At 43.0% G+C, this 17,466-nt stretch overlaps 1 protein-coding gene across 1 annotated transcript in view; it reads right to left on the bottom strand.

Moving 5' to 3' along the window:
* PGAP1 (post-GPI attachment to proteins inositol deacylase 1) overlaps positions 1-17,466 on the bottom strand; it is a 2,682,422-nt gene that overhangs the window by 2,480,156 nt on the left and 184,800 nt on the right. The window contains exon 3 of the mRNA XM_044060619.1: positions 8,591-8,751. Coding sequence (XP_043916554.1) covers positions 8,591-8,751 — 161 coding nt within the window. The remainder of the gene's footprint in view (positions 1-8,590; positions 8,752-17,466) is intronic.

Genomic DNA, 17,466 nt, shown 5'->3' with positions numbered 1-17,466 from the left:
CCTTCTAAGTTGGGAACTGCTGATTGAGAGCCAGTGTCTGTTATTCTTAAAGTGCATTAGTTCTGGTTTAGGCACTTGGGCTTCAGGCCAGTTATTTTACATTAAGAAGGTTTGTGGTCTGCACTCTTGTGGGAGAAGAGGCTGGACTCTGCCCCTCTGAGCTGGGAATTTCTGGTTAAAGGTTTATAGTGCCTGAATATTTGAATTGTATCTTACTGAAATTGGTACACCTTGTTTGCTGTAGCATAGACTAGATCCAGGCCTGCTGAATCTAGCTTTGTTTATATGCTTGTTGTTTGTTTACTTATTTCCCTGGAACGCTAATTCCACCTAATACGCGGCTTCTCAGCGCTTCTGTGGATCACTAGTGATATCTGCATTGCTTACTGTACTTATTTCCTTGTTTCACTTGAAAGAAAGTTACTGTTTGTCGTTTTTGCATTTAAGTTACCTGTAACACATTGCACTTAAGTTACCTGGCACTTGCGCGTTAAAGCAATTATATAAGTCAGCACTAAAAATTAAAAGCACTACACTGGCCCTTGTTTTCAATTATTAAGGAATTTCCAATATTATTCTAGCATGTCCAAAGGTCAGTTGTGAATCTCCTCTCCGGTCCAGCTGGTGAATCTGGAAATCTTGAGGCAATGTTACAACTGCCTCATGTACACAGACAACCCTCTCCTCCTCCCAACAAATTCCAACACATGTGAGAGATGCAACCATATAGCCAAACTGGAGGCTAAGCTCTCTCAACTCAGTACTGGCATAACCAGTCAGGAGGAGAAGGAAACCACACTCACTACAATTCCAGTCTCACATAGACCTACCACGACAGCAAACCAAACACATAATCACACAAAAGCATACTTGGAGGCTCTAAATAAAGATCTGCCTAAGCAGCAGAGACCTCCAAAGCAGACACCCAAGCAACTGCTACCCCAAAACAAAACACGTGCAACACATATCTCACAAAGCCAGTGTGCCGAACAGTCACAGCCCTTAAGACTAAACAACACACCTGATACACTTGTAATAGGTGACTCTATCGTCAGGCACACTGACGTCCCGCTCACCAGGCTTAACAAGGAGAGGGTCACGGTGAGCAGCCTGTCGGGCGCTAGGATTCGCCACATAACACAAGCACTCAGGTCACTCCAAGGCAAGTACAAATATGACTCAGTCATTGTCCATGCTGGTGTGAATGACCTGAGACGTACCTCCCTGGACTACATGAAGAGAGACAAAGGAGCTCTCTGGGCATGTAGCCCAGGCCCGGTACGACCCTGACCTTGAGCAGCATCTTACCCTCACCAAGAATGATGCCACAATATGAAGACAAGATGATCAATTTCAACAATTGGCTTAAGTACTGGTGTCATTCAAAGGGGATCCAATGCCTGTCAGCTTGGGATGATATGCTCGACAAGCCACGATGCTTTGCTAGGGACGGCTTGCACCTGTCACCGCTGGGCTTTCAGATATTGGCAAAGGCTCTTGCTACCCCATAGTGCCTTTTTAGGCAAGGCTCAAAAGACAAACCCACCTCCATAGGTATCACAAGGGATAAGAAACGAAGAGTAATGCTACTCAATGCCAGAAGTTTAAACCTCAAGATGCACTTTTCGAAACTCTCCTTAGCATGGAGAACATAGATATCTGTGCAGTAACAGAAACCTGGTTCAGGGCTCGAGAGCACTCCAGCACTACCAGGTTATACCTCATACCATGCTTTTCGCCCCAAAACATGGACCGAACCACAAAAGGAGGGGGAGTATCGATATTCATCAAAGATACCCACACCTCCAGGTTGGTGGCAAAGCACGAAGCATCAGAGACCATCCATGTGCAACTAACAGTGGGTAAAACTGCCTTCCAGTTTATAGCCTGCTACAGACCACCCTCCCAAACCCAGGAACCCCACTCGGCCTTTCTGAGAACACTGGAAAATATGAAGGTCTCTCCAAACACCATTATATTGGGTGACTTCAACTACCCAAACATAGACTGGGAGCATTACTCTAGCTCCAACACCCTAGCCCAAGGGCTCCTAGAATTTATAAACTCAAATGCTATGGAACAACATGTTACCACTCCCACAAGAGGGGAAAACATACTGGACCTGATCATCACCAACATGGGGACTCTATGCTCCAGACCAGAAGTGTATCCTCACTGGTAAGATCAGACCATAAACTAATCTCACTGGATATTCACATCCGACCCCACCCCCTGCCCAGAAAACCACAGTGAAAAACTTCTCTAAAGCAAATTTCACACTCCTCAAAACCGAGGTGGAATCCTTCAAAGCCCCCGGGCCTGTGGAAAATACAGCCCAGACTGCAGAATCCTTTATAAACACATTCTATGAACACCTTCAGGAATGCATGGATCATGCGATCCCAAATAAAACCAAGACCCAATCCTCCAAAGGCAGACATCCTGTCTGGTGGACCCCAGCCATAAGCAAACTATACAATAGAAGGAGGAAGCTACTAAATGATAGAGCAAAATCCCAAAAAGGGAAGGCATCACTGATCAGTATTAGCAAAAAACTACGGGCACTCATAAAATTGTGTAAGGCCAGCTTTGAGGGAAAAATTGCACAGGACACTAAGGATAATCACACAAGGCTTTCTTTAGTTATGTTAGGAACCTGGGTGGTAATTCCCAGATATGCTCAGAATTAGTCCAAAATGACAAAAAATACACTGAACCCACAGACATTGCCAACATCCTAGCTGACAGGTTCAGTGCAAACCCTCCCCACTAAAAGGGCAGATATCTATCCCAGCAGAGTGCTGCCCCCCTGACATCTCAGATGCTCAGGTAAGAGCCGCCCTCTCCAAAGCAAAAAATACAGCATCAATAGGACCAGACGGTGTCCCGGGCTGCGTCCTACATGAACTCCAAGAAGAGCTAAACCCAAACATAAAACTACTGTTCAATCTCAGCCTTACTACAGGATATGTGCCCAAAGAGTGGCGTACAGCAACAGTGGTCCCTCTCCATAAAGGTGGTGCCTCAACGGATCCTGGAAACTATCGCCCCATAAGCCTGACTAGCTTGGTCTGCAAAGCTATGTAAAGGATCATCATGGACCTCATAAATAAAGATATTGGGGACCTACAGACACTGGATCCTACCCAGTTCGGCTTTGTTAAGGGCAGATCCTGCCTCTTAAACCTGGTTGATTTCTTTGAAACAGTCACCAAGGCCAGTGGCGAGGGGAAGGTGGCCCACCCAGCCTACCTGGACCGTGCAAAAGCCCTTGATACAATACCCCACTCGGGCATTATAGATAAGCTCACCAGCTTAAATATAAACCCCTATGTCACTAGATGGATTGCAAACTGGCTCAAGGACAGAAACCACATGGTTAGAATTGCTGGAGCCATGTCAGACTCCAAACCAGTTACAAGTGGTGTCCCACAAGGCTCAATCCTGGGACCTCTCTTGTTCGGTATATATTTCTCAGAGGTACAGGCCAACACGGAAGGACTGTGGCTGACCAAGTTCGCAGATGACTGCAAACTGGGCCATAATCGACTCTACAGCCGACACAAGCATCCTCCAAAAGGGCCTCATAGAAACAGACAACTGGTGCCAGAGACATGGCCTCAAGCTATATGCCAAAAAGTGTATAGTCATCCCCTTTGGCAAAAACAAAGTGCCCACAAATTACCACATAGGTGGTAATCCATTAAGTACAGAAGAAGTAATTAGGGACCTGGGGATCCAAGTTGATAGCAATCTCTCATTTGACAACCACGTGGCCAAAGTGGTTAGAAAAACATTTTATATAGCCCACCTAATCATGAAGGGATTCACATCTAGATCATGGGAGGTCATTGTGCCTCTTTACTCATCCCTCATCAGGCCCATAATTGAGTACAATGCCCCTTTTGGGATGTACCTTACCAGACACCTGCAGCAACTGGAAAGACCCCAGAAGTACCTCATCAAGAGGATCAAAGGGCTCAAACAGATGCCATATGCTGCCCGGTTAAAGAAACTCCAGCTCTACTCAGTGGCATACTGCCTGTTCAGAGGCGATCTGTGCCTGACGTATAAAGCCATGTCCAACCCGGAATTAATGGACATGCTGCACCTCAGAAAATCCAAATCCCATCGAGCTACGTGCTCGAGAGACTTGAACCTCAGCACTGAAATAAATAGGACATGCTGGAGGGACAGATTCATAACCCAGAGGCTCCCTTCACTCTGGAATAAAATCCCAGTCCAGGTTAGGCAGAGTCCCTCATTGACTCTCTTCAAGAGGAATCTTGATGAGTGGATGGGAGATCATAGGTTTACCCCGGGTATCACTTCTGTGTCACTGTTAGACAGAGGCACAGTATACTAACCTCGAAAAAGGGCATAGCAAAATAAATTTAAAATGGGTGGCAAAAGCCAAACACATTCTGGCTAGGCTTATAAATGCCCTAGGGCAGATAGCCTAGTATGAACCTATGAACCTAGGCGGCTGTACTTGTAAAAAAATCTTTGACCATTTGCATAGATTTAGCTTTGTCCTCCATTTTCTATTACACCTCTTCTGCGTTAACACCAAACAAAGTATCATGCTGTAAAGGTGCATCTAATAATTTAACTTTAACATGATCAGGCAGATTTTGTTCCTTTAACCAAGCATGCCTCCTAATTACAGAACCTGTAACTGCGGCCCTGCAGGAGGCCTCTAAAGAATCAAAACCACATTGCAGAATATGCTTTCCAACTTGTTCAGCTGCATGCAATAAATCCTGCATTTCCTTGTTTTCTGCACATTCAGAGTTTAACAACATTTTCTGTTTAAGCAATGCCATGACATGTTGCTGATATTTGAGCATATGAAACTGACAGTTTAAGGCCCTTATAGCCAAGGTAGCAGATGTGTAAACCTTTTTTCCCCATCTATCCAGTGCCCTAGAATCCCTGTCAGAGGGGGTAGGGTTTTTTGCAGCGGAAGCCTCAACTCCTTTGGGACCCTGAGAAATAGTTTCTGGGTCTGCAGCAGGGTTTTTAAAAAGGAATTTATGTGAGTCAGGAACCCTGTAATATCTGTCAGGCTTAACAGGAGCTGGAGATAAGGAGTCAAGGGTAAGACTAGACTCTGAAAACACATCATCTACAATGTCTAACACAGGTGGAATGGCTAGTGGCTTGTGTTGAGGTAGTAACAGGAAATCCGAGCCTCTTTTTAGATTCTGAAAAATCTTGGCTCGCCCAGTGGAAATGCTCCCTCATGGTATGTAAGGTTTCCCCAAAAGAATAGTCCTCAGGAGGAAAAGCTGAAGGAATAGATTCTTCAGCATCAGAATCCTCATAGGGGGGAACAGAATATTCCTGATCAGAAGAAATGGAAACCTGATCTGAAGATTCATAGTCAGTCTATTGCCTAGGCCTCTTATCAGGAGGGGGATGGGAACCCCTGATGAAGGTAATCAAGTCTTCGGCCTTTTAGAGCATCTGCTTTTTGGGCATGGAGGCGTGTTCACGTGGCTCGAGTTTGCTTCTTTGCCTTTGAAGGTGCTTTAGTCTTTGCCTTTGAAGTCAATTTAATGTATAGATGTTTAAGTCTGAATACACCCTTAGAAGCCGGTGCCTGCTCAGCGGCTCCGGACTCATCTGAAGGAATAGCGTCCGAGGCATCAATACCTTGAGTTTCCAGCGGCATAGCCGACTCCACATGGGAGTCGGTAGCGGCCTGCAATTCTAAAGTAGCGGACGTCAGGGGCTGCGGAAGCGCCTCACTGAGAACCGAAGAACTGGCGACTGGCTTAGGAGAAGCTTCGTCGTCGGTTTTGGGCCTCGGTTGTCTTTCTTTTTTTTTTTCTTTGCGCTTTTTGTGAACTCCGGTAGTCGGATGGCTTTCTGGCGACATTTCTGGATAATTAAACCTGCGCCCAAAGTAGTTTAATGCAAAATCATACTGACGCTTAATAGTGAGTTGGTTAAATCTAGCACAAAACAGACAACCTGGAACATTATGGCCAGGGCCTAGGCAAGGAATACAGTAAGAATGAAAGTCCTTATGAGGCATTTGCTTCCCACAAGAAATACAATTATTAACTTTTTCTGACATCGGTCTGGAGCAAGAAAAAGGTTTCCCCAACAGGGTACTCAGCTTTATAGAAGACTTCGGATTTGAAATTCGAACTCGAAAATCTCAGGAGTCAGCCGACCGGCACTTGTGAACTGCTTCTGCTTCAGGCACCGTGCGGCAAGAAAGACTAAAGAAAATGGTGTTGGCCACATCTTTTATACCCCTGACGACCTGACGTCAGGGAAGGGGCGACAGCGGCCAACCCAGGACTTTGGAATTCAGGCCGACTGAGGGCAACCTGCCAGCAGGATTACCCAAATGTAATGACTGCAACAGTGAAACACGAAGAACATCTTGCCCTGCTATGAAAGATGGAGGCAAGGAAATCTAAAACAGCCGGGGGTGGAGCAGTGAAAGAATACAAGTCTTTCTGATGAGCCCAAAAAGAAAACCTCTTCCATTTACTTTTATAAAAATCTTCCTAGTCAAAGGCTTTTGGAACAAAAAAAGAACTTGGCAAACTAGGGAAGAAAGCCTGGCGTGTGGAGCCATCAGTGGAATTGTAGAAACTTTGTGGTCTACTTGAGGCCTTCAATATCCAGATGAATCATTCCTGACGGGTGTGACAGGAGGTCTGGACTGGGATCCAGTGTCCAAGGAGGACATACTAAGTGATACCATAGGAAGGGAAACCACACTTGCTGAAGCCAGAAGGGGGCAATGAGGATTACTCTGCTCCTCGACCACAGTGCTTTTTAAGAAGCCACACCGAGGGTCGGATCTGAACCCATTAGTTGAGGAACTAATGAAAATGACATCAGGTCAAGCATTTGTCAAATAAAGAATCCAAACATTGTTACAACTAGAAATTCCCATAGGAATTACTGTAAATACTTACAGAAAAACTATTAAAAATAATTTTAAAATAAAAAAAGGAAATGAATAATTCTAATAATAAAATTAGAAGACCTGTATCCCTAAATGGGACTTTTCTGAGCTGAAAGCCAGGAAAAACAAATCACTAGATGCCCTGAAAAGTCAGAGGACTTTCTTCTTTGGATACTAGAAGACTGAGCACTTACGTCTGGTAACAGCTGAAATCTTCCCACTCAAGATAGGCTCAAGCCAATCAGCTGTCACAGGAAAGTGCTTGTGGGGAGTCTGAGCTTTTGAAAGCTGACCAGATACTTTTAAAACAAAAGGGGCAGCCAAGGCAGACATCAACATCACTATATGCAAAACCCCCTAAGAAGATGGGTACAGTTTTTGTGATGGGCAGTATGGTACTACCAAATCAAATAAAAAGGACAAAGCTTAAATGCAAATGGGTTATACGGGCTTGTAGTAACATCTTAAACACAGCCGTTCAGTACACTTGCAGGCTGGTTGTGCAACGCCATTTAGCACATGGTAAATGTGGACCACTCTTGGAATACCTATAACTAGCTCGCAGTATCATTTTCTAAAAACACCTTCACAGCACATCTAACCCAGACAGTCCAAAATAACATTATACTGCAACAGTCTGGTAAGGAGCACACAAATGCACAGGCAAAGCTGATAAATCACTGGAAAGAATCAGGTGTCTAAACCAGACAATATTTCATACATAAAAATAACAAAAATAAAATTACAACAGGCAATATTTGATTTCTTCATGGTCACATCTCCACACTGGAAAAAATGCCACATTTCATGTCTTCTCCACAACAGTCATGACTCGTAAAATGAAAAGTACACAAGTGTCTTTCCTTTACAGTATACCAACCTCTATTTTTGAGAAATTAATTTCTAGCCAATACTTCCTGTGTGCAGTAACATGAAAGATTCCACGGCAGATTCTTCTCAGAAAATAGACCATGCCTACTAGGGCTAAACTAAGTCAACAAAAAATAAATAAATAAATGTAGATAAAATGACTACATAAAACCAAGAAAACCAAACAAGCTAAGCAGCACTTATCAAAGTAATTCATGTCACAGGAAATCACAGAAATAACTTAAAAAGCAATGCTGATAAAAACATCCAAGGGCATCCATTTACCAAGACACACAAGGTAAAAACAGTTTTCTAAACAAATTTATTCTGGTACATTGCAAGAGCAGTGCACACACAACACTGGCTAACAGCAATGCTCTGACTGCTACTAACTTGCAGAAATGGGAGAGAAATGCTCTGACTGCTACTAACTTGCAGAAATGTACACTTAAATGCAATCAGCTGTCGTGTTAATTTCAATATGCTCCTAATAAAAGGGACAGACTGTTAACTCAATGGATTACTCCCATAAGAAAATTGGTTGAACATCTGAAGCATTATCATGTGCCTTCAATTTTTAACTACAAATGGGACTATTTGAGTTACTACTACCACCAAAGCAGCAGCTTTGGAAACAGCATATATGGTGTGTTCACAAAACTGTTTTCTTTTACCCATTTCCTGCGGACTGACTCACAATGCTTGACAACTTCTGTTAACTCCCATCATTAATTTACAAATACTGAGCTTAGCATTTTACAAACTGCAAATAAAAGGCAGTATTACCACGACAGATATGGTAGTGTTGTGGATATTCAAAGATGGCAAAATGGTTAGTCCTGAACGAACTTGATAATCCCGGAAACCACCTCCAACAGATAGCACCGTTACATTTTTCACAGTGTTAGCATTTAGAAGCCAGTAGCTATTCACAGTGTCATAAAAATCTGGAAAAAAAACACCAAGCAAAATGAAATTAACAACTCATCCTTACTGTAGCTACTACAGAAGGCAAAACAGTTCATTTGAAGTACAATTTAAAAAGTCAGCTTTTGTAAGAGTTCATTATTTAGACTGCAATTTGACATTTCTGTCTCAAGCACCCATCTACTTTTTTTTTTGTTAATAGCAAATTGTCCTGAGCATTTTCAGTCACCTTTTTCCACACTTACAGGTTTTGCAGTGACACCCGGAAACATTTGTGCAGAACACTCCATGCAACAGCAGAACTGGAAAAAAAAATGGTCAGTTTCACATAAAATGCTGTGTAAGATGTCCTGCTGGCACAAAGTTACCATTCACATATTCTAACCCTTTCTTATGTCTCCCAGAAAGGGTAAAACACTCAGCGAGTTTTCTAGCAAGCCACTGGTCCCTGCAGCCAGGATGTTTATATATTCAGAAGCCATGCCAAAATGTCTCAAAAAAGATTAATATCTTTATCTGTTCAACCATGTTATACAGACAACCACTACACTATCGGAGTGAGATGGGATCATCCCTGCCTGAGATAGAGGGACACAGGTGCAAAATGCACCAATATCAATTCCAGTATTAAATATATGCACAGAAACATCCCTTCAAGTACAATAAAAAAACTTCTGCTGTAAGCATTCCCAATTGTTCAAGCCTTGAAAGTGTAACATCTAACAAAAAGGAAAAAAATGTTTAAATTTTGTTCACCAGAATAGGTAGAGACTATTTTCGTTGAATGTCTAGGAAGAAGACTCGCATTAAGTAATTCAAGCCCATGTATTGACAGAAAATAAAACTAAAAAACAGGGCATACATAAACAATAATTAATGTAATAATGAGCAACACATAAAATCTCATGATTACAGATGCGTTCAGAGAAGTAATATTGTACAGAAGATTGACGCTTGATTTTGCACACCCACATGAGGTATTTTCACTTAGATGGTCAGTGATTGGTCTTATTACTTATCAGCTTCAAAAAACAACCTTCAGACAGACCTCCATGCCAGCATCAGAACAGTTATTCATATCTTAGAGGGTGAGAAGCCACTAGGTTCTGTTATCAGAGAGGAGCTGCAATGTGTTCTTTCAGTCTCAAAAATATCAAACTCTGAGTACAAAAATTCCTTTAGCGAAGTCAAGGGAAGGGAAGACTTGGCCCTCACCAGCTCCAGCAGAAGTGGCACTGCCAACATGTGTGAGGTGGAGCAAGCACACCAGGACTGTAACATGGTGTCAGATTACAGATAAGTAGAAAATGGAGACTCACCTTCTTCTTCTTTCGGCTTTTTCCGGTTAGGGGTCACCAGAGCGGATCACCTGTCCTCTCATGATTGGCAGTGGAGTTTTACGGTGTCGGGTTACCAGCCCAGCGCCCAACCTTTCACAGAAGTCACACACATGCACACATTCACACCTAGGGCCAATTTAGAGTGTCCAATCCACCACAGCATGTCTTTGGGATGTGGGAGGAAACCAGAGCACCCGGAGGAAACCCACGCAACCACAGGGAGGACATGTAAACTCCGCACAGAAGGCACCCCAGCTGAGAATTGAACCAGAGAACCTCTTGCTGTGAGGTGGCAACGCTAACCGCTGCACCACCGTGGCCGCCCGAAAATGGTGACTCACCTTCCAAAGCTGAAATGGGAACATGAGTGGCCTACACTGTACCTGTGCTCACAACAAAACACATTAACTATGCAAAGTCCTGATTTCAACTTAGGATCTTTGACTTCAAAGTGCTTGAAATTAAAGGTTAATTCACTAAGGCTAGTGGGGATGAAGGACAAACCAGGGGCTCCAAATGACTTGGGCAAATGGACCTTTATGGGTCTGGAGGAAGGGAGACTGGTGGAGTAGCTTGCTGAAACTATCACCACTGAGCTTTCAAATAAGTGGCAATTCACCAGGATGAAGCCTGTAGTGGGTATGCTTTGGGCTGGGTGGTGTCTAACCCCCAAAGCCATACCACACCAGGTTGAAGTCAATGGTTTCACATCTGCTGAGGAGTAGGATGGACATGGGTTTAGCGGTAGTTGTCCAAGGATACATTTGCTACAAATGGAGACTGAAGGACCACTTCTGTCAAAGACTTTTCCACAAGAGTTAAGACAAGATCTAATCTCTATTTCTATGGATTTTTGTTAGTAACTCAGCGGAGACCAGAGTCCACCCAATCCTAGTATTAGGAACCAAAAACTAAAACCACCCTCCTGGCAGCAAAGCAGACCACAAGATTCTAAGTAGGTGGCTGGGCTGAACTGCTGACATTTATGGCAGTGCCCGATGTCATACTCCTATTCCAGGAGATAACAACATTGCTTGTGCAAGTCTTTTTTTTATTGGGGGGGGACAACTACATGGAAACTTTGAATGCTCTGCTGCTCCCAGCATTAAATGCTAGAACTTTTCCATGACCTAAGTTACTACTGATAGCACGGCAGCAAATAAGAACTTACAACCACAGGTGTTTGATGTGTTCTTACAGTGCAGCATAAAAACATCACAGCATATTCCCACACAAAACCTGCGCATCCCTGACTACAGGCACACCTGTGAAAAATATACCAAACTAAAACAGATGAGGGAGGATACATCAAATCAAAGACTCAACAACTTTGGGGGGTGGCTGACATTACACTGCTATTTCATCTCCCCAAGACAGGGCAGATGAATGTCAGCTAATCACTCCGCTACCAAAGAGGTCGCCTGGTATGCACAAACCTGGGTTGCCGACAAACTAGATTTCATTCTTATCACAGCAACAGCTAATGGCCAGTGTGCAGTGTTAGTCTCTCCTCTGCATACAAGCTGTTAAAAGCCTTAATACATTCCTGACAACATTTTACATATTGTTTGTATTTAATCAATTCTCTTACTCTTGTGCCAAAACAAACTTAAAAATGATTTCCTGAGGTACTGTTTCCCAGGGAACACATGTGGCAATAAAATTTAACTTCAAAAACCTTTAAATGTAAAGAACTAAAACTTTGCACTACAGAACTTCCAACAAAACGACACCCTTGAAAATGTTCACCCCCCCACACACACAAAAAACCCCTGAGAACACCGCTGCCTATGCAGCATCATTCACAGGAACCCAGTTTCAAATTATATTAACAGCTACATAGAGACAGCTGTACCGACCTGGATTAAGCACAAGATTGACTCAAAAGCAAATTGCCCTGGTGAAATCCCAATACATCAATACATTGTATACCAAATGGAAGAAAATTAATGACAAAACTTGGGAAATGCAATGGCCAGCAAATTAGAAAAATACCTCATTAACGTAAGCAAGCAACTCAGGTGGCTACTCAAATCTAGCAAAGCCCAATTTGAGGTAAAACTAGATTCCCAGGCCAAAGACTAACACAATGCTTTCTTTATCTATAATCTCAAAGAAAATACAAGGCAATGCTCTGAAATAGAAAATGGTGCACCTATTAGATATACAAGAATATATAGGAAACCACCTGGCTGATAATCTCCAATTTTTCCCCCTTCCCGCCAAATGCCCATGAGGATATACCACCTCCATACCCCTTCCAACTATCACTAGAGGCCAGGTACTCATGGCGCTCTCCCAGTCCTAGAACACTGCATCAATGGGTCCCAATAATACCCCTGGAGTCATCCTTAATAGCATGAAATATGAACTTTCAATACAACTAGAAGCACTGAATGGAAGACTGCAACAGTTATCTCACTGTACAATTTATTTATTCTGTTTATTTTATTTAACATTTGTTTACCAGGAAAGTCAGACTTAAAACAAAGCCAATTTTTAGTGGATGCCCAGGGAGAAACACTCCAGATGCATGTCTTTGTAATTTAAGAGAAACCAGAGCACCCAGATGAAACCCACACCAACTCAGGTAGGACATGCACACTCCACACATAAGGCACCCCAGCTGAGAATCGAACCAGAGAACCTCTTGCTTTGAGTCAACAATGCAATTCGCTGCACCACTGCACCATCCCACCCTTGTGGGCCCATGGGCCCAGGACATAGATAACTTACAATCATTGGGTCCAAACCAGTTCAGGTCTGCCAAGGGTATATCTTGCCTACCTAACCGGGTGGATGACTTCTAAGTCATCAAAGCAATGGACGGGGGCAAAAATGGTGCATACTGCCTACCTCAACCTGGCCAAGGCATGTGGCAATACCCCAACTTGGGCATTGCAGAAAAGATCACTAAACTAGGTAAAACCCCCTACATCACTTGCTGAATAGCTAGCTAGCTTACAGGTAGGACCAGAAATTAGAATAGGAGTCTACCTACAAAAACAGGCATGTTATTAGTCTCAGGGCTGGGGTCGCTCATGTTTGGCATCTACTTATCTGTGGTTAAATACTAACATCAAGGGCCTCTAGCTGACAAAATCTGCAGATGAACTGCAAACTGGTTGCAGTCACTGAGCCCCCCCCCCACAACAAACAAACATTCTCCATGGCAGTCTAACACACACTAATAACAGGTGCCAGAGTCACATTATAAAACTCAAAAAACTCAAAGTCAAAAAGTGCATTACAGTATCATTCAGAGAGACTGCCATCCAGGCAAACTACTACACTGCCAATAAACCCCAAACAGTAAGTCTCTGTACTCAGGGATTTGGGAATGAGTGTAGACATTGATTTGGCATTTGACCATCATCTATCTACTGATTGAGAAAATCATTCTACACTGCACAACATACAGACAATGGTATGGCATCTAGATCCAAACAGGCCATTGCTCATTTCTAATCTCTCCTAAGACCAATCAATGAGTACAATGCCCCCCTTCAGTATGTACCTAGCCAGGTATATTCCACAAGCATCTTTGATTCCACATAAAAAAAAAAATACATGGTATGCAAAACAAGTACCAAAGCCTTGTCCTTATACTTGGTCTCCTACAGACTGCTGAAAGGCAGCCTACGCCTGGCCTACAAAACATCCTACAATCCAGCCCTAATGGACCTGTTGCACATCCATAAAACAAATGGCATCAAGAGCACCCAATTAAGGGATCGAAACCTTGCCTGCACTATAAACAGGACGTGCTGAATGGATGGGTAAGGGTCTCAGAGATCCCCCTTCTCTGGAATAGGCTTCCCATCCATGTGAAGCAGAATTCATTCTTGTACTTATTCAGGTGAAACTTGAATGAGTGGATGAGGAATTGTAAATATACCGCTGGTCCATCACCCATGTATCTATTAGAGATTGAAGCTTATAAATGCTCAGTCACCCATGTCCAAGTAAATATACCCCTCGTAAAACCATTTTGGCCCATACCTATCAAATTTTATGGAAGCATGACTAGACTTAAAATGAACTCTTCAGTCAATAGCTTAGTATTCTACTACAATACTAAGAATACTAAGAAAAGAACACAACTTCATGAAAAAAGAAGTTGTGTACTTACCATAACATTCCATCTGTGTTGTCCATTTTCATTTATCCTTGACATATGGTTCAGTTTCAACACTGGAACCAACTCGGCCGTTACTACAGCTCGAGCAAGTCAAAAAACTCTAGAGCTTTACCTCTACCCTCTCTCTCTTACCTCAGATCAAGTTTGCAAATTAGAAAGAAAGGGTATAGATTAGGAAGCCTTAAAGGAGACCATATCTGCTATGCCCTAAAGACTACAATAAGCTAAGAACACACGGTCCATTCAACCAAAAAGGTCTTCAAAGGCCGGGGGATGGAGGGAGGGGAATCAAAAATAAATGAAAATGGACCACACATATGGAACGTTATGGTAAGGACATAACTACTTTATCTGATGTCAATTTTCATTTTATCCCTGACATATGGATCAGAGGCCCCAGCTACCTTGGATCTTGGGAGGACTCACAGAAGGATATTCCTGAGCACCTCTGTACCAAAGGATGCTCTTCCCTTAGAGAATAAATGCAATTTGTAATGAATAATAAAAGTATGGGAAGACGCCCAAGTTGCTGCTGAACATACATCATTCATTGAAGCTCTAGACTGGAAAACTGCTGAAGTGGCTACAGACCTTGTAGAATGTGCCTTAACTGGCCTTGGCAAATCAATTTTCTTATTATTCCACATGGAGAATATACAATCCTTGAGCCATCTGGCTACAGTCACTTTGCTAAAAGGTTTACCAAACCTTCCACTGGAAAATGAAATTAATAATCGTTCAGATTTCCTTATGTCGTTTGTTCTGTGAAGATAATAGTCTGTGAACATCCAACAAATGTAAACAGTATTCACCTTTGTTAGAAAAATTTGGAAAGAACACTGGTACATGAATAGCCTGATTGATATTAGACTGTTGACACTACCTTTGGTAGAAAGGTGGGGTGGGGGTTGTCCAAAAGGAAACTCTTGTCTTTATGAAAAATCAGATAAGGTGGTCTACATGATAAGGCTTGGAGTTCTGAAATCCTTATAACAGAGGTTATTTCCACCAAAAATGAAGTTTTCTGAAACAACTACTTCAGATCACAATCTGCAGATGGTTCAAAGAGAGAATGCGTGAAGGATTGTAATATTAGGTTAAATCCCGAGGAGAAGTAGGATCTTTAAAAGGAGGTTTCAACAACAATGTTCCCTTTAAAAATGACTTGCAAAGTCTGAGAGGCCAAGGAATGTTCTTCCAAACCATTGTGGAAATTTGAAATTGCTGCAAGTTGTATTTTGATGGTAGATGGGGAAGCTCCTACATTGAAAAGAGGCGCTAAGAAATCTAATACATTTTCAATAGATGCGGAAAAGGGGTCAGTATCCTTATCATAAGCCAAATAGTAAATCTCTTCCACTTACAGGTGGAAGGCTTATGAGAAGCTAGAAGAATTTGACATACCGGGGACGAAAGGTTATCTTGCCTGGTAATTAATGTAACTGGAGGAACCATGCTCTCAGCTTGAAGTTCAGAATGTCTAGATGAACTAGTCCGTCTGGATGTGACAGAAGGTCTGGAGCCGGGTCCATAGTCCAAAGTTGTTGAATCAGATAAGGCCAAAGAAAGGAAAACCGTATCTGTCGAGAACAGTAAGGTGCAATGACGATTGCTTTGCTCTTCAGCCTGAGTGCTTTCTGTATGAATTTTGGAATTAGCGGTATCAGAGGAAAGGCATATAGTAGTCCGGGGGCCACGTGTGGAGAAGACCATCTCTTGGTAACTTTCCTAGCGGGGGAATCGGGGCTAAGTAGTTGCTGCACTTGTTGTTTAGGGGAGAGGCAAACAGGTCGCATCAAGGCTGGCCCCACTGACGGAAAATCTTTTCCGTCACTTTTGGATTAAGAGACCACCCATGAGGCTAGAGAATACATCTACTCAGTTTGTCTGCTAGCACATTACAACTCCCTGGAATATGCGTTGCTATCAGAAATTGATTGGAAAAGATCACCCACTGCCACACTCTGGTACACAAAGACTGAAGAACAAAATCTTATCCCCTTTGTCAAGAAGCGCTCAAACTACTGGTATATTGTCTGTTTGAACTGCAGTTGCTCCCACAGGAAGAGCTGTTTGAAAGGCTTGCAATGCTAAAAGCAACACTCTTAGCTCCAAGAACACTGACATGCAAGTTGGCCTCTAAGGGAAACAAAGTGCCTTGGACAGTGTTACCCAGAAAATGCCCCCACCCCACCCTGTCTGGGAGGGATCCGTGGTCATTATGGCCTTGGGTTCTAAAAGGACAAAGGAGGCATCTGTGGTCACTATGGCCTTGGGTTCTGGAAGGACAAAGGGGCGGCCCAGGAGAATTTTGCTGGAGTGAATCCACCAAGCTAGATCTTTCCTGCAATGATTGGTGATCAAAATCTGGTAAGACATGGGCTGGTATAGTATACACCACAAAGATGCCAGCAGCCTTTGTAGAATTCTGATGTGATATCTGGATAGGGGAACTAGAGTTATTGCTGCTGCCACAGAACTTAGGGCCTGTAAAATTAGACAAGCGGGTACCTTCTTGCTGTGAATTATCTTCTGAACCTGGGCTATGATTTTTTGAAGTCTTACTGGGGGAAAGGATGCTACAGCTGTTGTCGTATTCAGCACTGCCCCTATAAACTCTGAGTTGGACAGAGGTGAGATTTTTCATGGTTTATAGTTATTCCTAGGTATGCACAGTTGTTGAGAACATAATCACTTGTCTCCATCAATTGATGCCTTGTCGAAGCAGTAATGAGACAGTCCTCCAAATACAGAAACACCCGGAATCCTTGCTGTCTCAAGTGAGCTGCTATTACTGCCATACATTTGGGGAACACCCTGGGGGCTGTGAGACCAAGAGCAGCACCTTGAATTGGTAATGACTGGCTCCCAGCCAGAACTGGAGGAACTTTCTGGAGTGCTTGTCCATTTTTATGTAGTAATATGCATCCTAAAGATCTACCAAGCACATCCAATCACCCTTTCCTAAAAACAGCAGAATGAACTGTACAGTGACCATCTGGAATTTCATTTGTCAAACTGATTTGTTCAACACACAGATCCAAAATTGGTCTCCAGTCCCCAGTCTTTTTTGGCACTAAAAAGAATCTTGGGTAAACTCTGGATCTTCTCTGGTCTTCTGGGACTTCTTAGATGACTCCTTTGTCTAGCAGTTTTTGAATTTCTAGAACTGCTGGCTCCCTCTGACTGGGGGACATTTAGGTGCAAGGATAAGCATCCTCTGAATGCCTCCAGAGGAAAACAATCAGACTTCC

This window comes from Protopterus annectens, chromosome 2.part0, assembly GCF_019279795.1.
Source record: "Protopterus annectens isolate FY-2018-M chromosome 2.part0, PAN1.0, whole genome shotgun sequence".
Classification (NCBI taxonomy): Eukaryota; Metazoa; Chordata; order Ceratodontiformes; family Protopteridae; genus Protopterus; species Protopterus annectens.
Note: the sequence above shows the minus strand (reverse complement) of the source record. Positions and strands in the feature narration are given on the sequence as shown.